Genomic DNA, 24,365 nt, shown 5'->3' on the forward strand with positions numbered 1-24,365 from the left:
TGATGAAAGATCTTGCACACAGAATGGCTGGGTCCGAGCCCAGGATGTTGAGTGCTCTCAGGGACTGTTGGTTGTTACAGTGTTATTTGGGAACCGAGGCACAGAGAGCCTGATGGCTCCCCTGAGGTCACCCAGCCAAATCCAGAGCAGAAGTGGTGGCTTCACTGGAGAGCTGGGATGGGTAGCACTGCCACAGACGAAGTGGGACTGTGTCCAGGCCCAGGGGAGGGCCCACTGGGTTGGGCTACAGTCCCAGGGGGCAGCAGGCATGCTGGGCAGGGAGGCTGAGTGGGGGTCTCTGAGTGCTGGGGATCTAGGGCTGCCCTCCCCATGCCTGGAGGTGCAGAGGCTGCCCCCATCCCCACTTGACTGACTCCCATACTCTACGCCCAGGCCGGCTGGAGGCTCTCGGTCGCCCTCTGCTGGACTCTGGGTGCCTCTGCGGGGCCGCCTCCGAGGCTGTAAGAGGAAACCATGCCCCCTCCTCAGCTCAGTCTGGGCGTGAAAAAAAAAAGATACCAGAGAAACCCAGGTAGGAAGAGAAAGACCCCTCAAGCAACCCGAGGTCACAAATCATTTCTACAATGACTTTCCTAGCTCCCTGTGCTGTGCCAGGGGCCCTGGCCGGCTGGCTTTCTACCTCCCGGGTTCAAGCAGTCCTCCCACCTCAGCCTCCCAAGTAGCTGAGATTACAAGCATGCGCCACCATGCCCGGCTAATTTTTGTATTTTCAGTAGAGACGGGGTTTCACCATGCTGACCAGGCTAGTCTTGAACACCTGACCTCAAGTGATCTGCCCACCTCGGCCTCCCAAAGTGTGAGCCACTGTGCCTGGCTGGGTCCTGGCTTCTCTAGCTCCCACTGAGACCCTATAGCAGGACACAGGTGCCCGCCACCACCCCCAGAGGCTGCAGGAGCCACCACAGAAGCCTCACCGCTGTTTCCTAAAAACCATGTCCAGGGTTTTTGGTTTTGTTTTGTTTTTGGCACATCTCAAGCCTTCGCCCACGTGCCTGTCCCTCTTGCCTTGTCGCCCCGATGGGCTCCACACTGTCTGAGCCTCTAGGCTTCACTAGCCTGCGTGCCCCCTACTCTTATTCCCATACTTCCCCCGCCTGGCCGTTGGCACACAGCGCTGGGAGTCTTTCTTTGCTGAGACTTCCTCTCCTCCCCTTGACTGTGAGCTCAGGAGGTGTCTGAGTTTCCTAGCTCTGTTGTAACAAAGTACCACAATCTGGGTGGCTGAAACACCAGAAATTTATTGTCTCACCATTCTGGAGGGTGAAAGTACAAAGCAAGGTGTCTGCAAAATTGCTTCTTCTGAGATCCGTGAGGAAGACTGTTCCAGACCTGGTGCCTAGCTTCTGGTGGTTTGATGGCAACTTTTGGCATTCCTTGGTCCATAGAATCATCACTCCAGTCTCTGTCTTCATGTTCATATGGGGTTCTCCCTGTGTGCATATCTGTCTCCAAATTGCCAATTTTTTTTTTTTGAGATGGAATCTTGCTCTGTTACCCAGGCTGGAGTGCAGTGGTGTGATTTTGGCTCACTTCAACCTCTGCCTCCCAGGTTTGAGTGAGTCTCCTGCCTTAGCCTCCTGAGTAGCTGGGATTACAGGCACCCAACACAATGCCCAGCTAATTTTTGTATTTTTAGTAGATACAGGGTTTCACCATGTTGGCCAGGCTGATTTTGAACTCCTGATCTCAAGTGATCCACCTGCCTCGGCCTCCCAAAGTGTTGGGATTACAGGTGTGAGCCACGACGTCTGGCCCAAATTCCAACTTTTGTAAGGACGCCAGTCCTTTTGGATTAGGGCCTAGTGACCTCATTTTTTAACTTGATTACCTCTGTAATATCAAATCAAATTCAATCCATATGGAATACCTCCAAGTAAGGTCAGCTACTGAGTTACTAGGGGCTAGAACTGCGGAATATGAATTTATTTTTCTCATTTCAACAGAAAACTCAGAAAGGTAATGAAAGGGAATTCAACCTTTGACAAATGTTTATTAAACACAGTTGTGATACACACTAGTTCTAGGTGCTTAGGATGGCATTCATTCATTCATTTGCACCTGGAACCATGTCTGACGCATAATAGGAGCTCAATAAATGTTTGTTTACTGAGTAAATTAATTCATTCAATAGTCATTCAGGTTGTAAAAGGAGCCTTCAATTCCCTCAGTAAAATAAGTTGAATTACATAATTATCTCTTTGGTTTGTTGACAGCGTGAAATGAATGTATTATTAATAATAACTATAAGAAGCTTCTATATGCTAAGATAGATGGTCTTCATGTACAATGTTCAATACTCACAGCAGCCTTATTCAAATGAAATTCACTGGCCGGGCATGGTGGCTCACGCCTGTAATCACAGCACTTTGGGAGGCCGAGGTGGGTGGATCACTTAAGGTCAGGAGTTTGAGACCAGCCTGGCCAACATGGTGAAACCCCGTCTCTACTAAAAATACAAAAATTAGCTGGGCGTGGTGGTGTACGCCTGTAATCCCAGCTACTCAGGAGGCTGAGGCAGAAGAATCACTTGAACCCAGGAGGTGGAGGTTGCAGTGAGCTGAGATCACACCACTGCACTCCAGTGTGGGTGATAAGAGGGAGACTGAGTCTCAAAAAAAAAAAAAAATAGAATTCACCTAACATAGAAATCACCATTTTAATCATTTTAAAGTGTGCAACTCAGTGGTTTTTAGTGTATTCATAATACATATATATATATATGTATTTTTTTTTTTTTTTTTGAGACGGAGTCTCCCTCTGTCACCCAGGCTGGAGTGCAGTGGCCGGATCTCAGCTCACTGCAAGCTCCGCCTCCCGGGTTTATGCCATTCTCCTGCCTCAGCCTCCAGAGTAGCTAGGACTACAGGCGCCCACCACCTCGCCCGGCTAGTTTTTTGTATTTTTTAGTAGAGACGGGGTTTCACCGTGTTAGCCAGGATGGTCTCAGTCTCCTGACCTCGTGATCTGCCCACCTCGGCCTCCCAAAGTGCTGGGATTACAGGCGTGAGCCACCGCACCCGGTCAATGAGACCCCCTTTTGACGCAGGGCAGGTAAGCCCCAAAGTGGATCTGAGCCCACAAGGGTTCTTGGCTTTGCCCAAGAAAGAATTCAAGGGCAAGTTGGAGGCAGAAGAAAACGGCTTTATTGAAGTGGCGGCGTTACAGCTCCATGACTGCTCCTGTAGAGCAGGGCTACCCTCTTAGGTAGAGTCAGGGCAGTTGTGCATTGAGTTACACGTACTTTTAATTACATGCAGATTAAGGGGTGGTTTATGCAGGCGTTCCTAGGGAAGGGGTGGTAACTTTTGGGTCATGGTGCCATTGCCATGGAAAGGGGCGGTAACGCACGAGTGTTGCCATGGCAACGGTAAACTGACTTGGCGCACTGGTGAGCCAGTCTTAGGGAAGGCAGCTTCCGCCCAGGCCCTGTTTTAGTTAGTCCTCAATTTGGTCAGGTATCTCAGCCCCATCTCTGAATGGAGTCCTGCCTTCTACCTCACCTTTGTAGAAAGTTTTTGCCAATACATATCTTCCACCCTCTCAGGTGCATATCTAAGAGGGTACTACTTTTTGGGGGAACTGCCAAACTGTTTTCCAGAGCAGCCGCACCATTTTGTATTCTCACCAGCCCTGTATGGGGGTTCCAATTTCTCCAAACTCTCGCAACCTTTGCGCTTTTCTGTCTTTTTGTTTATGGCCATCCTAGTGGGTGCGAAGTGGGATCTCGCTGTGGTCATGCTTTGCATTCACCCGATGACTAATCATGTTGAGCCTCTTTTCACAGACTTACGGCCATTCCACAGCAGCCTTTTGAGCTAGGTGTAATCTCCATCTGATAGTGGAGGAAACAGATTCAGAGAGTTGAAGAGACTTGCTTAACGCAAGGGGGTGGTGGGGCTGTGCCTGGGACTTGGGTGTGTCTGTCTCCGAAGCACTGCAGATCCCAATTAAAGGTAGAAGCAGGTCCAGTCTGAGCGGCAGGAGACCTGGTCGCCGGTGCGTTCACTTCGGACAAGTCATTTCCTCGTTCCGGGTGTCACTTTCTCCTCCGTGCCACTTGGGGCGATATACTTCAAACATCTCTGGCTTATCTAGGAACCAGAATCTAAGATCAATCGTTCTAGTGCGGCGTTTGCCCCGCCCCTTCAGCCCCAGTTGCCAGCGACGTCGGAAGTGCTCGGATCTTTTGGTTTGCGCCCGCCTCCGGCCCGGAAGTGCTTTCTTGGGAAGATGGCGGCTGTGTCGGTGTATACACCGCCGGTTGGAGGCTTCTCTTTTGATAACTGCCGCAGGTGCGGCCTTGCCTGGGGCTTGGTTCAGGGAGGGAGTAAGAGTGCGGTGCTCGGGTGGGAGCTGGGCCAAGGCCTGATGCGAGAATTCTGAGGGAAGAGTGCATGGCGGGGCCTGTGGCCCGCGGCCCGTGTGACTCAGGGGAATCAGGGCCTGGGCGTGGGTTTCTCCTGAAGCCGGGTCTGCTCTCCCACCTTCGCAGCGCACTCGGCCACCGTTTATCTCCGTCTCCTAAGGCACGTCACGGCCCCTCTGTGAGACTGTCTTCGTTGGAAAACGGGAGAACAGTGCTGATGGGAGGATTCATTAAACAGATGGGCGTGAAAACAAATAGCAGCTTTACGGAGTTCTCTGTTAGGCACTGTTCATGCCAGTGCTGCGCAATGTGGTCCTGCCCTTCAACACTTGATTCTCTCATTTGCTCTCAGGAATGCTGTCTTGGAAGCCGATTTTGCCAAGAGGGGGTACAAGCTTCCAAAGGCCCGGAAAACTGGCACGACCATCGCTGGGGTGGTCTATAAGGTAAGCCAGGTTAGGGTAAGAGCAGCAGTGACTGAACTGGTAACAGGAATCAAAACACTTGGCTTCCTCTGTCTCTCCCGGCTCGGTCTGGAAAGGCAAATACTACAGAATACATCAGGAGACCGTCTTTCAGGAGGGACTGCTTTTGTCTGGTTTTGTGTGCTTCTTAACAGTTCATGTTCTTTCCTCACTTTGCTGAGTTTTTTTTTTTCTTTTTTCCTTTTTTTTTTTTAACAGGTCAGTTAGCTTCTTAATTACTAGTTTAGGAAGCCGAAGTATATGTGATGGGAGATCACAAGATTTGGGGTCAGACAGGTCTGTCTCACCTTTGAACTCTATAATGCTGATTCCAACTTCGGGCAGCTCACTTTCCTTCTCACAGGTCTCCTTCAGATGCATCAAATGGAGATAACTCCTGCCTTAAATTGTTGTAAACGTCAAAAGAGGTTATGATTACCTGCGCAACTTGTTTTAAGGAAGAGCAACATGTTTTAAAAGGAAATTGACTGTGATGGCTACTTTAATGGGAAGATTCCTGAGCCTTAATCCAGGTTTTTTCCAGATTAGCTCTGATTTGCAAGGAATTCACCAGACACCTGAGCCTCACTTGAAACTGGGAATAATTCTTACCTACTCAGGATTCAATTAGTAGCATTTACTAAGAAACTTTTTCTTAAATCCTGAAAGTGTAGCACAATATTTTTGGTATGAGTTTTGTCTGGCGTTTTGAGATTAGGGGAGCATGGTATGGCCAACATAGTGTTCCCTAAAGTAGAATGGAGAGTTGTGGTTGGTTTATATTTGTAATATTGTTTAAAAACTTTTTTTTTTTCCAATAGGATGGCATAGTTCTTGGAGCAGATACAAGAGCAACTGAAGGGATGGTTGTTGCTGACAAGAACTGTTCAAAAATACACTTCATATCTCCTAATATTTAGTAAGTATTGATTCATTTGAATAACTCTTATATTTTCAAACGTGTCAGGGGTAAAAATTGACCTTCCTGTGCTCTTCACTAAAACCTGTTGTTCAACCTGTATTTTCTATCTCCTTTAAATGGCATTTCTATCCACCTGTTACCCAAGCTAGTCATCTTCAAGTCCTCTCTTTGCTTCGGTCTCCAATTGAATTGGTAGCCAGTTTTGCCCTCCCTGTGCCTCTTGAATCCATTCCCTCCTATCCTTTCCTTTGCTAAGGCTCTAGTTTGGGTTCTTTCTTCTTTTTCTTTTTTTCAAACATTAACTTGAACCATAGAGGTTCTTTTTTCTTAGCTGGACTATTGCAGTTATTTAATTTGCCTCTCTTAGATATCCTATTGTTCACTCTTCTGCCATATTGGGTTTTGTAAAACATAGATCTGATGACGTTCCTTTGTTAAAAAGCTTTTCATGAGACTTGTCACATTTCCACATGACTTTTAGGATAAAAATCAAAATTCTGTGGCCTTGCACAGTCCATAGAAAGCCTACCCTTCAAGCCTTTCTTTGAGTTGCCATCACCCTGTGCTCCAGTTACATCTGAACTGTCCCTATTTCCCTAATCTCCAAGCTATTCCACTGTTGCTTATGTGAGATTCTATTTAGAAACTCTTCCTTCTCTGCTTGTAGAATGTTTTTATTCCGTTTTATTCTGGCTCATATATAACCTTTTCTTTTCTTTTTTAAATATTTCTTGTTCGTTTTTGTTTTTTTTTTTTCCCTGGGAGAGATGCGGTCTCACTGTGTTGCCTAGGCTGATCTTGATCTTCTGGCCTCAAGTGATCCTCCCGCCTGGGTCTCACAAAAAGTGCTGGGATTACAGGCATGAGCCATCATGCCCAGCCTGAAACCTTTTCTTAATGATCAGAATCAATTGCTTTCTCCTCTGGTTTCCCATAGCATTTTGTACCTATGTTACTACAGTGTATTAAATTATGTATTATAATTTTCATCTTCTTGTGTGTCTTCCACTCAACTTTGAAATCCAGTACAAGTCCTGTCATATTTTCTTTATTCCCAGTGCTTAGTGTAATAACTGGTATCTGATAGTAAATACTTGGTAGATGTTGAATTGCAAGACTTTTAACACACCTTGCACTTCTGTACAACTTGGATATATTTGTAGCGTTAATGAAATGCACGGTCTTATCACAGAAACCAATGATTTCGTATGTTCCATTGGGCCACAGATAATATATTTACATATAACTAGATGCATTTTCTTAATTTTCTGTTCATTTAAGATTGATTAAACAGAAAAGTTACGGCATAGATATACTCAAAAACATCTCTCTGGGTACCTGGACTTCTTGGAAGTTATCCAAGAACCCCCTACTTCTAATTGAGCCCTCTGATAATTGGATTTCAACTAAGTTTCTAATTGGATTTTTCAGTTGTTGTGGTGCTGGGACAGCTGCAGACACAGACATGACAACCCAGCTCATTTCTTCCAACTTGGAGCTCCACTCCCTCTCCACTGGCCGTCTTCCCAGAGTTGTGACAGCCAATCGGATGCTGAAGCAGATGCTTTTCAGGTAAGTTTCCAGAATGGAGATTCCTGGTGGTATCTTTTTCTCATATCTTAGATTTTTTTCAGCCAGGAGAAGCCTAGAAAGTAGCAAAAAAGCCTTCAGAAATACACATTTTGTTCCAGAAATCAGTTGTTATGTTAAAGAGCCACTTTAAATGGTTTTTGATAGTGCATTTGAATTTCTGGGGCCTGATTTTTTGCATGAGTAAATCACATGTCACCAGTTGAGTCATTTCCTGAAGCATAGGGATATTACTGGATAAGAGAAACTTTTTTGCTCATAGTAAGAAAGTTATAGCTGGAGGAACTATGAATTTGTATTGTGAAACTACTCTCTCCTCCCCATAAACACAAAGCCAAATGAGTGTCTCCCCTTCCCCCCTGCCCCCTTTAGGGGCAAAATAACAATGAATGAAAAGTGGTATTTATAATTGGCTGTCAGTGGGTATGATAATATTAATATTAACCAACCTTTATCTACCTCTTACTCTGATCCAGGACCTTTGTTAAAGTGCTTTATGCACGATCTCATCCTTTTAACTCTGAGATAGGGGCTATTAGGGTCTCCTATTTGTAAGTGAACAAAGTGAAGTTTGAAGAGGTGCAGTAGCTTGCCTGACCTGACCTTCATTCTCTGCTGACTCACAGCTCATATTAGTAGTTTTGTTTCTCTTTCTCCTTTAATAATTGCATCATTACCTTATGTTTATGTGGGTCTTGGGAGTTTTCAAAGTGCATTTTCTTATTTGCTTCTCATAAGATAAGCAGTGATTATAGGAGAAATACCCTGGGCATTGAGTCTTGGGTGGAATACTGGCTTCTCCTTTAGGGACCTGCCTTACCTTTAACATATTCTTTGCCTTTTTCCTTCTATGTGAAATGGATATCATAATACCTGCCCCTAGCAGGGTTGTTGTGAAAATTAGAGGGGAGCATGGATAGACAGTAAAGATTTTGAACTGGTGGCTTATAGGCCATCAGCTTGTAGAGAAATTTATTTGGGTCATATGGCTGGTTTTTTTTGTTTTTCTTTTTAATAGTGGCTAATAATTATAAATGGGTAGATTTGAATTAAAAGTCTAGATTTTGGCTTGGCACGGTGGCACATGCCTATAATCCCAGCACTTTGGGAGGCCAGGGTTCGCGAATCACCTGAGGTAAGGAGTTCGAGACCAGCCTGGCCAACATGGTGAAACGTCTCTACTAAAAGTACAAAAATTAGCCAGGCGTGGTGGCACTCGCCTGTAATCCCAGCTACTCAGGAGGCTGAGACAGGAGAATCGCTTGAACCTGGGAGGTGGAGGTTGCCAGTGAGCCAAGGTCACGCCACTGCACTCTAGCCTGGGTGACAGAACAAGACTCTGTCTCAAAAAAAAAAAAAAAAAAGTCTAGATTTCTGTCTTTTGAAAACATTCAGAAACACGTGGCCATAATCTTCGGGAACTCATTGGTGGATGTTGCCTTAGAAGTGGGAGTGGGTGCTCTGTCACATTCTCTGCCTGGCTCACTTCACTGTTCCCTTCAGGGCCCTGGCCTTCCTGAGAATTTGCGGGTCCTCATCTGTGTGTCTAGCATGGCCTGTGGGTTTTCAGTAGTGTATATGAGGTTGAGGGTAGCCTTGTAGCAAGGCCAGTAGTATAGTTCTCATTTTACAAGTGAGACCAAAGCCTAGAGTCATATGGATAGGAAGCCTAGTCTACCCAATTGCTGCTTTGTGTTTGTGTACATATCATTGTTCTAATCCAGGAGAATTATTGCCAACCAAATTCTTCCAGTACAGTGAGTAGAACTTGTTAAAGCACACCTATTGATCAGATTTCTGAAGAGATTTGTGGATTTTAATTTTAAATATAAAGCTCCCTCTGGTGGCTTGCTTGGCACATTATATGTAAGGCTTTTTTGAAAACTTTTTTTCTACACAATGTGTCTTATGTAATAAAGGCAATTTTCAAGCTTCTAAAATTGCCGCAAATAGAATGTTTCAAGATTCCTTGTAATGTCATTTAAAACAATTAGCAAAATAATCTAGCACATGTTTCTGTTAATCACTTTAGAATGTTTTAAGAATTCTAAAGTCTCGGCCGGGCGCGGTGGCTCACGCCTGTAAGCTCAGCACTTTGGGAGGTCGAGGCGGGTGGACCACGAGGTCAGGAGATTGAGACCATCCTGGCTAACATGGTGAAACCCCGTCTCTACTAAAAATACAAAAAATTAGCTGGGCGTAGTGGCAGGCGCCTGTAGTCCTTAAGCTACTCAGGAGGCTGAGGCAGGAGAATGGCGTGAACCCGGGAAGTGGAGCTTGGCAGTGAGTCAAGATGGTGCCACTGTACTCCCGCCTGGGTGAAAGTGTGAGACTCCGTCTCAAAAAAAAAAAAAAAAAATCCTAGTCTCTTTTTTCAGTGTTTTGTCATTTTTTAGTTTAAGATACTTTGTAAAAGTTAAATTTTATCAAATTTTGAGAGGAACATTTAAAAATATAAACCAGCATAATAGTTATAGTCTTTTATGTCCTCTTACATTTTTGGTGAGTTACATAAAATGAGAGTGGTTTAAGGAAAGAGTTTAGGATTTGACTTTAGAACTTTGGTTCATCTCCCACCTACAGCACTGACTGTTGTGTTAATTTGGGTGATTCTTTCTCAATAAAATGAGGATTATAGTTTCTGTCTGTCTGACTTTTGAGGAGGACAGTGATAAAGAAGCTAGGCTCTGACCTTGCGTACTACAGAGCCTACTGCATAGTTAGAGCCCCATAAAATTCAGTCTGGAAAGGAGTACAAGCTGTTCTTGGTACTGCTGTACTTTTTTTTTTTTTTTTTCCTGAACTGCCCATTTCCATGTATGTGAGTCAGTGAGAAAATAAGGTTTGATAAACAGAAATGACCTCTTTTCCCTTACTTAAGCACTGCCTTTATCTCACACCTATGCTGGCTCGATGTAGTTAATGTAAGTAATGCTTGTTCTTTGGGCATGGAGCCTTCTTGTTGAGTTTCATAGAAATATTAGTGAAATGCTGTTCTGTGTTCTGGAAACTATTACTTGAATATGTAGAGGCTCTTACATTGTAACTTTTTTCCTAATAAACGTGTACATTTATTGTAGAAAATTTAGAAAATACTGAAAAGCCCAAAGAACAAAATGAAAATTTTGCCATTCAGGGAGCATCACTCTTGGTTTACTGTATATTATTCCAGTCTTCTGTTTTCTAAGTTCTTCCCTTCCTCTCTTCCTTTTATATTACTATTACATGTTCATGGTAAAAACAAAACAAAGCTGGAAGATACAAACAAAAAGAATATAAAAAGCTACCTGAATTCCTGCCACCCACAAGCAATTAGTGCTAAGAGATTATTACACACCCTTCAAGGTTTTAAAAATATGTTCAGTAATATTTTATTAAAAAATGGGATTATAGTTGTACTGACTCTTTATAGTATAGCCTAATCTTTTCACCTAACAGTGTGTCTTGAATGGGTTCTATACTAGGGCATTTCAAAATGAAAATAACTGTTGTTAAAATTATAAAAATAATGTAATTGTAAAAAATGTAGACACTAGAAACCTGGATAGAAGGAAGTAAATGCCACCTGATGTTCTGCCACTTAGACACATACACTGTAAATTTTTGAAGATCTATTTTTTCATACCTTTTGTTCTAGACATGTATCCTTGTATGTATGCATTTAAAAGAATGAACTATTTGTGTATTGTTTTGTAATTTCCCATATGTACATAATAGTATGTTACAAATATTGTTCCAGTCAGTAGATGAGTTTTTCTCTTGAACCCGTAGAGAAGTTCTGAATACTTGTAACTCTCCTGAAATCAGAAAAAATGTTTATGTATACTCTTATGGGGGAAAGTTTCCACAATTGTAATCGGTTTTTTTTTTTTTTTTTTTTTGAGATGGAGTCTCGCTGTGTCACCCAGGCTGGAGTGCAGTGGCCGGATCTCAGCTCACTGCAAGCTCCGCCTCCCGGGTTTACGCCATTCTCCTGCCTCAGCCTCCCAAGTAGCTGGGACTACAGGCGCCCGCCACCTCGCCTGGCTAGTTTTTATATTTTTTAGTAGAGACGGGGATTTCACCGTGTTAGCCAGGATGGTCCGGATCTCCTGACCTCGTGATCCGCCCTTCTCGGCCTCCCAAAGTGCTGGGATTACAGGCTTGAGCCACTGCGCCCGGCCTGTAATCAGTTTTTAAGAGGGCTCTGTGACCCATAAAAGCCTAAGAACTATGAATCAGTATCATAATTTTTGGTGGTGTCATAGTATCCGTTTTGTGGCTGTGTTACAAATTAACCAATTTTTGAACATTAATGAAATTGCCCATTTTAAGGTATTTAAGGTATTATTAGGTATTCTATGAACGCTTTGGAACGTAGAACCTTTGGGTTCTGGTGTGATTAATTCCTTAGACTGTATTCTAGAATAAATGCACATTTATTTAGTTTTGCACATTTAACATTTTGAGAGATGTTGTCAGAGCTCTCCCTTGACAAACGTACTACCATCAGTAGCAAAGGAGAAAATGCAGCATGATTGTTAAATTTTATTTTATTTTAGATAGGATCTCTTTCTGTTGCCCAGGCTGGAGTGCAGTGGCATGATCATGGCTCACTTAAAAGCAGTGCATGGCGGATGACTTGAGCCTTAAAATTCTAGGCTCAAGTCATCTGCTTGCCTCAGCCTCTTGAGTAGCTGGGACTAAAGGCCCATGTCACCATGCTTGGCTGATTTTTTTGTTGTGTTTGTTTTTTTAAATTTTTTGTAGACGATGTCTCACTGTGTTGCCTAGGCTAGTCTCAAATTCCTGGCCTCAAGTAATCCTCCTGCCATGACCTCCCTAGGTTTTGGGATTACAGGCGTGAGCCACCACACTCAGCTTAGTGTGATTTTTAATGATTGAATGATGTTCTGTTGTACAGCCGGATCAGTTTAGCCGTTTCTCCCTCTGCCTGTTTCCACTTTTTTAATCATCATAAACAATGCTGTTGTAAACATCCTTGTGCATTCATTTCTGTATATTTGTCTGTTCATATCCTTAGAATAGAGTCCTGGTAGAATCTCTGGATGAGTAAATTACTGAAATTTTAATGATTTCAATAATTTGCCAAACATCTTGATTCTTTTAAAGGCATCTAACAGTTTATATTTTAGCTTGGAAGGCAACTAGCTGATTATTATTGACTTTATTTAAATACCCTGTTCAGTAGACAGTTGGCATAGTAGAATAGGCACTGGACTAGTTGAGGGTGGTGGGACTGGGCGATTGTGGCTTCTCTTTCTGGAGCCCTTGGCCCTAGTCTCACCCTGCTGCTAGCTCGTGTAGCCTTGAACCAGTTTCTTCCCTTGTCTGGGGCTCTGTTCTCTTTTTAGACTACTTCTAAAATCTTTTCCTAGGAAGTTCTTGAAGTTTTTACTTATAAATGGAAGGTTCTTTTTGAAATAACAATTTGGTAATCAAGGAACAGGGCAAGTATTGGACCACTGTTCTGTTTACTTAGAGCACTTCTGGATGGGCGGCTATGTCTCAGACAAAGTTATGACTTTGGTTCTTGTGTTAATTTATTTGTATCAGTTTTAGTGATTACATTGTTTGGCAAATTCAGTATGTGTTGGTTTTGTTTTTCTTCCCAAAGAGCTAAGGGCGCACAGTGGAGAACTTTAAATCCAGCATGTTTATCTAGCACAGCAATTCTAATGTTAAAAAACTGTACCAAATATAGGGAGAGGAATCTATAGAAATGGAAAAAAGGGTCCAAAGGAACAAATATGTGCACAATTAAATGGAGATGGGGTGGGTGGAAAATGTATTCCTGTGATGTTCCTGAAGAAGTATGAGTTTATCCTGTGTGTACTAGCAGTGGTTTCTTAGGCTATCATGGAGTTATTTTAATATTCACTTTCCTGAATGATGAAATATTTTCTTTTGATATGCGTTCATATATATGATTATAATGTGGGATAATTCAAAGGCAAAGGTGTTTCAACATGAGCTGTTTTTCTGTTTGGGCTGTGGTGAGGTTGATTTTTTTTTTTCTGAGACAACTCTTGTTCTGTCCCCCAGGCTGGAGTGCAGTGGCGTGAACATGGCTCACTGCAACCTCAGCCTCTCGGGCTCAAGGGATCCACTCACTTCAGCCTCCCAAGTATCTGGGACTACAGGTGCATGCCACCACACCTTGCTAATTTTTTGTAGTTTTTGTGGACTCAAGCAATCCGCCCACCTCGGCCTCCTAAAATGCTGGGGTTATAGGTGTGAGCCACCGTGCCTCACCTTTGTGGCCAGGTTGATAATTTGAATAGTGGAACAGCTGAGCTAACACCTCATTGTTAACTTTGGAGGTAGCGTATGTGCTGATCACAGAGAGGTGTGATGGGAAAAGTGCTGATAATCTTTGGAGTCAACCCGATTTGGTTCTGAGACCAGGCAAGTTCTTAATGTCTCTGGGTTGGTTTTCTTTTCTCTAAAATGGGAATGATAATGCTGTCTTTTAAAGGGGACTGTGGGCTGGGTGTGGTGGCTCACACCTGTAATTCCAGCATTTTGGGAGGCCGAGGTGGGAGGATTGCTTGAGTCCAGGAGTTTGAGACCAGCCTGGGCAACATGGCAAGACCCCATCTCTACAAAAAATACAAAAATTAGCCAGGTGTAGTCCCAGCTACTCAGGAGGCTGAGGTGGGAGGATTGCTTGAGCCTGGGGAGGTTGAGACTACAGTGAGCCATGATAATAACCACTGTACTCCAGCCTGGGTGACCGAGTGAGACTCTGTCTCAAAAATAATAATAATAATGGGGGCTGTGAGGCTGAGCTGAAATTAGGTGTATGGAGTGCCTCACATAATTTATACTGGCTGATAGTAGATGTTCATCTAATGTTCCCTTCCCTTTTTTGTTCCCATCAAAACAATAACCCCTTAATGAAACAGTCTTAAAGAAAGCTTTTTGTTTTTGTTGTCTGACTTCTCACGCAACTTCTGGCTAAGTTACAGTGATGTTCTGTGGACTCATGTTTTTTTTCTTATGCATACTCTGATCACCAGGTATCAAGGTTACATTGGTGCAGCCCTAGTTTTAGGAGGAGTAGATGTTACTGGACCTCACCTCTACAGCATCTATCCTCATGGATCAACTGATAAGTTGCCTTATGTCACCATGGGTGAGTGTAACGTTTCCCTGATGTTTCAGAGTACTCTTACTTACTAAGATGGTCTCTTGAAGGGCTGGTCTGTTTTCTCTTGGAAGAGGAAGTGCAATACAGTGCTTTGATTCATTCAGCAGATATTTACTGAGTTCCTACTACAGATTAGGCCCTGTTCTCTAGGTGCTTGGTATATAGCAGTGAACACAATTCTAATAGTGATTCCTGCCCTCGAGGAGTTTATATTTTAGTGAGGGTAAATAGACAATAAACAACTGTGAGAAGTATAATACACAGGTATTATAAATATATTTATAGATAAATATACACGGGTTATGCAACCTGTGTATTATGAATATATTTTTTATAGTCTGAAATCTGAAATGCTCCAAAATCCTAAAGTTTGTGAGTGCCAACATGATTCTCATTGTAACATTTTTATTTTTATTATTTTTTCTTTTTCGAGATGGATTTTTGCTCTGTTGCCCAGGCTAGAGTGCAGTGGCATGATCTCGGCTCACTGCAATCTCTGCCTGCCAGGTTCAAGTGATTCTTCTGCCTCAGCGTCCCAAGTAGCTGGGATGATAGGTGTGTGCCACCATGCCTGGCTAATTTTTTGTAGTTTTAGTAGAGATGAGGTTTCACCATGTTTGCTAGACTGGTCTCAAACTCCTGACCTCAAGTAATCTGCCTGCCTCGTTCTTCCAAAATGCTTGAATGGATTATAGGCATGAGCCACTCTGCCCAGCCTCGTTGGAGCATTTTTGATTCTGGATTTTTGGATTAGGGATGCTGAATTGGGTGAGTATAATGTAGATACTCTAAAACCTGAAATCTGAAACACTTCTGGTCCCTAGCATTTTGGATAAGGGCTACTCAGCCTGTGTTAGAAAGTGATATTAAGAAAAAAAGGTAATACGGATGGTATTGTACTATAGTTAAGATACTATCTTTGAGAGAAACTGAGTCAAGTTCATATGGAAATGCTTTATTTTTTACATCTGCATATGAATTTGCAATGATCTTAAAAAATTAAATTCACACATGATAAGGGGTTGTGGGCAGGGGCTGGGGTGGAGGCAGATGGCAGTGTTAAATAGAAAGATCAGTGCCAGGCATCGTGGCTCATACCTGTAATCCAGTGCTTTAGGAGCCTGAGGTGGGAGGATTGCTTGAGGCCAGGAGTTTAAGACCAGCCTAGGCAAACATAGCAAGATCCAGTCTGTACCAAAAAAAAAAAATATATATATATATAAACTGGGTGTGGTGGTGTGTGCCTATAGTCCCAGTTGCTCGGGAGGCTGAGGCAGAAGGATTGCATGAGCCCGGGAGTTTGAGGTTGCAGTGAGCTGTGATCAAGCCTTTGTACTGCATCCTGGGCAACAGAGTGAGACCTTGTCTGTTAAAAAAAAAAAAAAAAAAAAGGGACAAGTCTTATGAAGAAGATAAGATTTGAGTAGAATTCTAGAGTAGAAGCCTCACATTGAAACTTGTCGGGTACATTTTGACCTATAGGAGTGATCATGGTCCTTCTTTACTACTTAATCTCTGAGGGATTAGGGTATTTGATTTCTGTCTGAACCTCGATTTCCTCACCTGTGAAGTGGTATCAGCAATACCTACCACACCAAGTTGTGATGGTTGGAAATAACATACATAAAGCATGTGCTCCAATACCTGGTCTGTAAATAGTAGTTATTTTTCCCCCCCCCTTCCTCATTTGCTAACCAGCGTTTTGCATTTATGCTTTAGCTCTAGCTGCTAGATAAGGAGATTTTTTTCTTTTGACACTTTCTCTGCTGCACAGGCTGGAGTACAGTGGTGCAATCACAGCTCACTGCCACCTCAACCTCCCCGGGCTCAGGTGATCCACCCATCGCAGCCTCCTGAGTAGCTGTGACTACAGCCACGTTCTGCCACACCCGTCTAATTTTTGTGTTTTTTGTAGAGATGGGATTTCGCCATGTTGCCCGGGTTGGTCTCGAACTCCTGGGCTCAGGTGATCTGCCTGCTCCGGCCTCCCAAAGTGCTGAGATTATAGGCGGCTGATAATTTTTTTTTTTAATGACTGCAAAAAATAGTGATAAAATTATATTGGAAGAATTGGGATTTTCAAGTTCTAACATTTACGTTATTGCTTCTGGGTCAAAATGCATAGGTCCAGAACTTCGAACAGGTTGTGTGTATTGTGTAGCTGGTGTTTTTCCAGCTGTCGTTTACCTCTTATATTTTCCGTCTTGGTGTCTTGGCTCCACATCTAGGAAAACTGCTGCCTTGAGTAGTTTGGAAATTGCCAGTTTGAGACTTTGCTATGCCATTGTGTTATTATCTAGCCTCTTACAAGGTTTTTATGTAACAGATGTTCACTGTTTGTTGGGGAGAATGATTTACCCCCAGATACCATATGGATGAATCTTTGCAATTATTCTAAAATGACGATGCTTATGGTAATTTTAGAATTTTTCTGAATTGCTTTATTCAAATGTATTTGGTATCTCCATCAAAGTATTGCTTTTATTTCTCCCCATCTGATACCTTTAAATGGTGGTAAAGGTGGAATAACCTTTTCTGTTAAGTAGTTTTATTTCTTTTCTTTTGTACTTAAATTTCAGACTACAGAAAAGTAACAGTGATGTTCAACAAACACTGATCTGTCCTTTGCTCAGATGTGTCAGTTGTTAGCATTTTGCCACATTAGTTCTGCCTGTCACCCACATTGTTACTACTTTCATTGTTTCGTGTGCGTGGGGAACCATTTGAGAGTAAATAGAAGGCACCACAACCCTTCACCTCTGAATCCTTCAAGATGTTCTCTTCTAGCACCTTGATAAAGTCATCAAATTTAAGAAGTTTGGCATTGATGCAAAGCAGCTCCATTTGTAAAATGGGAAAATTGGTTTCTCTTGCCTGTGAACTGTGGTAATTTGTGTCATGAGCATAAAGCTGAAGTAGGAAAAGTTGTTGAAAGTGAGTATGGTAAACAGCTTTGTGTCTGCCCATTTCACTTCTGCCACCCCACTTTGTGCTTTTTCCTGGCCAACAGTGACCTCCTGTCTGCCCAAGTCTCATTTGAGTTCCGGGTGATGGATCCACAGCTCTGAGTTTATAGGAAAATTCTATTTAGAAACCACTGACTCCACACAGACTGGTTTTGCTGCCCTAAAATACCAGACTAAGGAGAATGAGACATCAGTAACATGTGATGTTAATACCCAAGTAAATTGTTACTTTGAGGTCTTGTTTGTTCCTCCACTCATTTATCAGCTTCTTTTTTTTTTTTTTTTTTTTGGAGACTGAGTCTCGCACTGTCACCTGGTCTGGTGTGCAGTGGTGCAATCTCTGCTCGCTTCAACCTCTGCCTCCCGGATTCAGGTGATTCTCCTGCCTCAGCCTCCCGAGTAGCTGGGACTATAGGCTTGCTGCAACCTCCACCTCCCAGGTTCAAGCGATTTTCCTGCCTCGGCCTCCCGAGTAGCTGGGACTGCAGGCACGTGCTACCATGCCCAGCTAATTTTTGTATTTTTAGTACAGGGGGGTTTCACTGTGTTGGCCAGGCTGATCTCAAACTCTTGACCTCATGATTCTGCCCGCGTCTGCCTCCCAAAGTGCTGGAATTACAGGCATGAGCCACCACACCCGGCCTTATCAGCTCTTTAGTGAGTGCCTTCTGTGTAAAGGAACTGTAGCAGGCAGCACAGATAGAAGTGAATATCAGGGTCTTTGTCCTCAGATACCCAGTCTAATGGGGGAGATAGATGTACACACTGACAAGGGCAGGAGGGGACCCAAGGGAGAAAGGGTCACTTCCAAACTGAGGGAATTCAGGAAGAACTTCACTTGAGCCGAGTCTTAAAAGGAGGATTGGATCTTTTCACTCGTTTGTCAGATGTGTATTTAGCATCGTTAGTGCCAAGCACTTTGCTAGGAGCTGGGAAGATTAGTGGTCAACACATCGCCTGCCTCAGAGCCTATAGTCTTGTGCGGGAGACAGGCATTAGACAGGTGAATTCACATGAACCTAGAAGAATGCATTGTGATAAGTGCCCCAGAGGAAAAGAACATTCATTAGTGAGGATACTAGGAAGGAGTGTGTGGCTGGTGGGTGTTTGGGAAGTCCTTTCTGAGCAAGTGACATTCAAGCATTTTCTAATGAACGTAATTTATGAACATGACAGAACATTGAAGTGGGACAAAGAAGTATAAGAAAAGTTTCCTTCACATCCCTCCAGAGTAACCACTCTTAAGAATTGTTTGTATTTTTTCCAGAAAATGTGTTATGATATACTTTCACGTATCTCCTTCTCTGTCATGTAGTTACCCCTGTAAAAAAAACACACAAATGAGCACATGCTATACATAATATTCTTCCCTTACTATTAACTTGTTTTGAAGAAGTGTTTGCATCAGCTTATGTGGGTCTATAGAATTTCTGTAATAGCAAGCTGTACAGAATCGCATTATGTGGCTATACCATGCTTGCTGATCCATTCTTCTTCTAACTAATATCTTGTTTTTCACATTTTGGTAACAAATGTGTCTTGTTCTACTTGTATAAATACATACTTCATTTAGATACATTCTTAGCAGTGGAATTTCTGGATTAAGGTGTACACATGTTTTGACCAGAATTCTCTGTTGTAAGCAGTTGAGTCACTGGATGATTTAAGGAAGAGAGGGATTTTTGAGAAAAGTATAGCAAGTGACTCACAACGTAGTTGGGAGGGCAAGAACTGGGTTTGGGGCCAAGAACAGTGTCTCAGTCTATGCCGCGGGCACAGCCAGTGCTGGAGCCTGGCTGCCGCAGAACTGAGCCTTCCTGCCATCCCTTCCACCACCAGAGAGTTCCTCATGGGGAAGGTGGGTGCTTGTGATTGGTAAAGCTCAGCCTCAGCTCAGATGGCAGTGGAATTCTCCGGACAGGGGCAGGAAATACAGCTGCTGGGCAGCTCAGAAAAGGGACAGTGCATTTTACCTTTTGAGAGCTATTGCCAAATTGCTGTCCAAAAAGCTGACACGAGTTTATACTCCCACTAGAGAATACAAGGACGCTTGTCTCCCACCACCTCATGGATGCTGAGTGTTTTTGCCAGTCTGATGGGTGAAAGTGGGAAGAAGGAACACGTAAACGCCTGAGGGATGAGTAGGAATTTGCTGTGCACCCCTTACCCCGAGGGATAGACTCAGGCCTGTAGTGCACAAGGGCTCCGTGTGGTTAAGCACTGAAAGGCCGGAGTGTGCTGCATGAGGGCGGCAGGAGCAGTGAGTGGGGGCGGGGCGAGCGACCCATGCAGTGGGTGCAGGAGAAGCAAAGATGGAGAGGGTGGAAGAGGGATGGATGTTGCCTAGTGTGGAGTGGAGGCAAGGCTGGAAAGCAGGCCCCGGGGGTCCAGATGCTGCAGGCGCAGGTGGAGCTGTTTTGATTTTGTCCTGGAGGTTTCCTGCTGGAAAGCCAGGGAATGAGAGGATTATGAGTCGCTTGTTAGAAGGAGCAGCTGACAGCTGTGGGGAGCATTGGCGTGAGAGGCCTGGGGCAGGGAGGGAGCTTGCATCCTGGCCAGAAATGTTGAGGATGAGGACTAATCCAGTGGTGGTGGCAGTAGGGATGGCCACTGTCATTACAGAGATCTCTCAGCAGCTCACCCCTGGGCCACATTCTGGGTTTCTGTCATCATTCTCTCCTGGCCTTCCTCAGTGCCAGCTCCTTGCTGGCTCTTGGCTGCAGTGTTGCAGTCACTCCTTCATTTGGGGCCACCTCCCTTTTCAGTTGGGCTCTAGGCCCTTTTTCTCATCTCATTTCCTATTCTTCCTTCCCTTGTGCCCTGGGCTTCTGTGGCAACAGCCCCCTCACCCTCCTCTGAACAGAGCCTAACACCCATTGCTGCCTCCTTTCACAAGCACATTTTCTGCCTGGAGTGTTCCTCCTCCTCACCCTGAGTGTAGCCCAGAAGCCGTTCCTTCCTGGCTGCCCCTGACAGAGTTAACAAGTCCCTCCCAGGAGTGAAGCAGGATCCCAGGACTCCTGCCTTGGCCCCACTTTGCTTCCCCTAGGCGTTGTCTCTCCTGCTCTTGCACAGTTCTAGACCTCTGAGAACAGCATCTGTGCCTTACTCTCAGGGTCTCACAGAGCCCTGTGCAACTCTGAATATTTGATGGTGAATTAATTTTCTGATTCTCCAGCTTGTTTGTGCTAAAGAATGTCTGAAACTTAGTGTCAGAAACCTTAGCTGCTATTCATTGTGAACTAGCAGTTTACAGTACCCTTGGAATGCGGTTGGTTTAGATTGTGTTCCATTTGTGTGGTCCCAGTTTAAAGTGTTGGAAATGTGACAGGTCCTTTTACCTTTTTTTTTTTTTTTTGGTTAAAGCTTAGTATTATTTTAAATTTAAAGCATATTTATGGGAATGTCTCTGTGCCAGAGTACTGGGTGCTGGCACATTATTTTCAGTTAAAATTCAGTGTAAGGGATGCTACTATTGCTATTTTACTGACAAGAAACCTGAAACTTAAAGAGAGTTAGCAACTTACCTAGTGTTACTCAGCCCCATAAGTGACAAAGCTGGGATATGAACCCTTTTCTTCTGTCTCCTGCAAGCCCCAGTACAACACAGCTGCTGTGATTTTATCCTGCAGATGTGATTTCACTTAGCTATTAAGCCTTGCTTCTGAATACTAAAAATATACAAATTCGTGGTACTTGTTTTTGTATTTGTGACTGTTCTCTGCATGGGTTCTCTGTCCTGCATGTTGAAAACAGTGTTTACTGAAACAGCCTTATTGCAGCAAAGGAAATTAAACACACACACTCTCTCTCTCTCTCTGTGTGTGTGTGTGTGTATATATATATCTATCACCCCACAATTTTACGACCCAAAGACAACGTGATTTTTACTTTTTGTTTCTTTCCAATCCAAGTCCACTGTGAAGAGGAGCACTTTACAGAGAATGTAAGATCACAGTTTTGTATTAGCCTGGGCTTTGTCTCTGTGGCTGTCTTAGTTTCTCTCAGCCATTGTTCTGTGGTCGTAGCTGTGCAGGGCTAGCTTTCTTCCTAATCTGAGTTTGATTTTTGTTGTGGTTTTGTCTCCTCTTTTTTCTTTTGCTTCCCGACCCTTCTTTTACCCCTCCCCTCCCCCACTTCTTTCCCCTTTCCTTTCCTTTTGAGGGAGTGAGGAGCTGGGTATTGAGAGAGAACTCATAATTGCCAAAATTTGGCGGGGTTTTTTTTTTTTTTTTTTTTTTTGTGAGATGGAGACTCGCTCTGTTGCCCAGGCTAGAATTCAGTGGCTCGATTTCGGCTCACTGCAACCTCTACCTCCTGGGTTCAAGCAATCCTGCCTCTGCCTCCCAAGTAGCTGGGATAATGGGCATGTGCCTATAATTAGCCATACCCTGCTAATTTTTGTATTTTTTAGTAGAGACAGGGTTTCACCATGTTGGCCAGGCTGGTCTTGAACTCATGACCTCAAGTGATCCACCTGCCTCAGCCTCCCAGAGTGTTGGGATTATAGGCGTGAGCCACGGTGCCTGGCTGGATTTTGTTTTAATTCATGCTTATTATTTTGAGTGAGCTAGAAACCAAACCTCACACTCCAGATAAAATAGAAGGTCCTCCTAAATGAAGTGCCTCCATGGAACATTAGCATTCACTGTGGAATCAAGGCTTTCTGTAATTGTAGCTTAAGTGAAAAAATGAATATTTCATCTGAATTCTCATGTTTTAGTTGTGAGTTTTTTTATTATGAAGAATAAAAGCAAAACTTTGTAATTAATCTTTTTTTTTTCTTTTTTTCTGAGTGATTTGACAGTAAGAGCTGGAAGCTATAAATTAACCGGAAGACAAGGGTGTCTAAATTTTGTCTACCCATGGGCCTGTATTGGAGACTAGCCAGGCGCCTGAAGGCTGCTCTTAATTTACACTGAATAGAAGACACCTGTCTTGTCTTGCTCATCTTTAACTTGCTGCCCAGCTCGATCTGCATTGAACGTGGGGTCCCGGAGCCTCCTGTCTGAGGATGGCCTTCCTGAGAGTTTACTTGGGAGACTAATATATCAGACTCCTTGTAGTGTGGCCTCTGGACAGCTTCTGCCCTAAAACCTTTGTGAACATCACATTGACCGTAATGAGAGCAGCGTTCATCCAGCTACAGAACCTACACCTGTTGTGGGATGCCTTACTGATACAGTCTTTGCACCATTGTGAGGTGGGTGCCATCATCCCTGTCTTAAAGATAAGGAAACCGAGGCTCAGAGAGGTTACTTGTACCACAAGTAAGGAAGTACCTGAGTGGGAATGGGAACCTCAGTCTCTTGACTTTTTCCTGTTGGTACGTGGCATGTGGTTTATTCTCCGAAAAGAGAAAGGATCCCTATTGTTTCATTTATTTCTTTTTTAAGAGAGTAATTTGGAAGAGACTACTGGTGATCGATTCACTTGATTGTTAAAAGCTAGGCAAGATTTTTTGACTTTATTAAGAAAAGGAAAGCATTTTAGTTATGTTTTTATAGACATAATGTGGGTTCTTTTAATTCTCAGATTAATTAGCTTATTCTTTGAACTTGCCAGCTTTTCTTTATTAGGCAAACTGAAGTAGTGTCAGAAGAAGCTTGGGGACCATCTTTTGCTATTAGCTTGGCAGTGTTCCTTGTAGCAGCATTGGCAAGGTATATAAAATTTTTGTTTTTGCCTGCTTATCCACATAGAGAATTAACATGAATAAAATTTCAAGCATGACATTCCTGAAAATGAGGTCCTTGGACAATTTAGGAATGCTAACTTAAGGAATAAACATTGGTATGCACCATTAGGGAAGACTTGGGGTCACTGCCAAGGCCATCCAGGTAAAATTCTCCAGATAAACTGGTTATACAGTTTCCTAATTACGGGAATGCACCTACTAAGTCCCAGTTTACAGGGCCCCCAAGCAGTGAGGAAGATGTGGGATAGAGTAGTAAGCATGCTGAATGTCTCATCTTGTGGGCAGAAGAATCTTACAATTAAGTGAGAACTTAGGAACATGGATAGGGAGTTAAGATTTGCCATTGTTACGCTAAAGTACATCCTTTGCTGTATTTTTACACTAAAGTACAAGCTTTTCTGTATTTTTATACTAAAGCACAACCTTTTCTGTATTTTTATACTCAAGTACAACCTTTGTATAGATACTTTGATATCTCCACATGACTTGATTTTGAAAGTTATCCTGCACTGGATCAAATTAGTGCACTTTAAGATGGCAAATGTTTCTTCTGTATTCATTTTCAATTCTTAAATTGGATGCAAATTTAGCAGCATGTTTACTTCACAAAAACCTCAGAGGGCATATATGTGAGCTTCATAGCTGTGTGTTGCTGAAAATTCTTCTGCCTGCTCTGGGGTCAGCCATGTGGTTGACTGTGTATAAGAGGCTTTAGAATCGTGTGTCTCCATCGGAACTGGATTGCCTCTGTGCTTAGGTCTAGGAGACCCCCATTCCAGCAGGAGCTTTGTCCACACAGCCAGTGACTGCCTGGAGCAGGCTTTCCTCTAAACTCCTGAATGAAGTAGCACTTAGGATTCTAGAAAAAGGGTGGAAGCCCTCGCTTTGGTCCTAGCTCTGCTTGACCAGAGCCTAGTCACCTAACCTCTGCAACTTCATAACCCCTATTTCTAAAATGAAGCTACTTTTTTTGACTTGGGAAGGTCACAGGGTTATTGGGATGCTGAAGTGTCACGTTTTATGTGCACATGCTCTGTAAATTACTGCTTTTTATGTGGATATATTGCTTTTGGTGATTTTTTTGAGGCAGTGTGGCTGAGTGAAAACTAGTTTTTGAAGTCAAATAAGGTTCAGGTATTTTTTAAAGATTTTTTTTTTTTTTTTTTTTTTTTTTGAGACAGAGTC

General features: G+C 43.3%; 1 protein-coding gene across 1 annotated transcript in view; it reads left to right on the plus strand.

The window, feature by feature from the left end:
* Positions 1-4,209: 4,209 nt before the first annotated feature.
* Positions 4,210-24,365, plus strand: part of PSMB7 (proteasome (prosome, macropain) subunit, beta type, 7) — a 62,591-nt gene continuing 42,435 nt past the window's right edge. The window contains exons 1-5 of the mRNA XM_011931402.1: positions 4,210-4,313; positions 4,740-4,833; positions 5,673-5,770; positions 7,205-7,345; positions 14,386-14,501. Coding sequence (XP_011786792.1) covers positions 4,252-4,313; positions 4,740-4,833; positions 5,673-5,770; positions 7,205-7,345; positions 14,386-14,501 — 511 coding nt within the window. The 5' untranslated portion in view covers positions 4,210-4,251. The remainder of the gene's footprint in view (positions 4,314-4,739; positions 4,834-5,672; positions 5,771-7,204; positions 7,346-14,385; positions 14,502-24,365) is intronic.

The sequence above is a fragment of the Colobus angolensis genome, unplaced genomic scaffold (assembly GCF_000951035.1).
Source record: "Colobus angolensis palliatus isolate OR3802 unplaced genomic scaffold, Cang.pa_1.0 Scaffold9, whole genome shotgun sequence".
NCBI lineage: Eukaryota > Metazoa > Chordata > Mammalia > Primates > Cercopithecidae > Colobus > Colobus angolensis.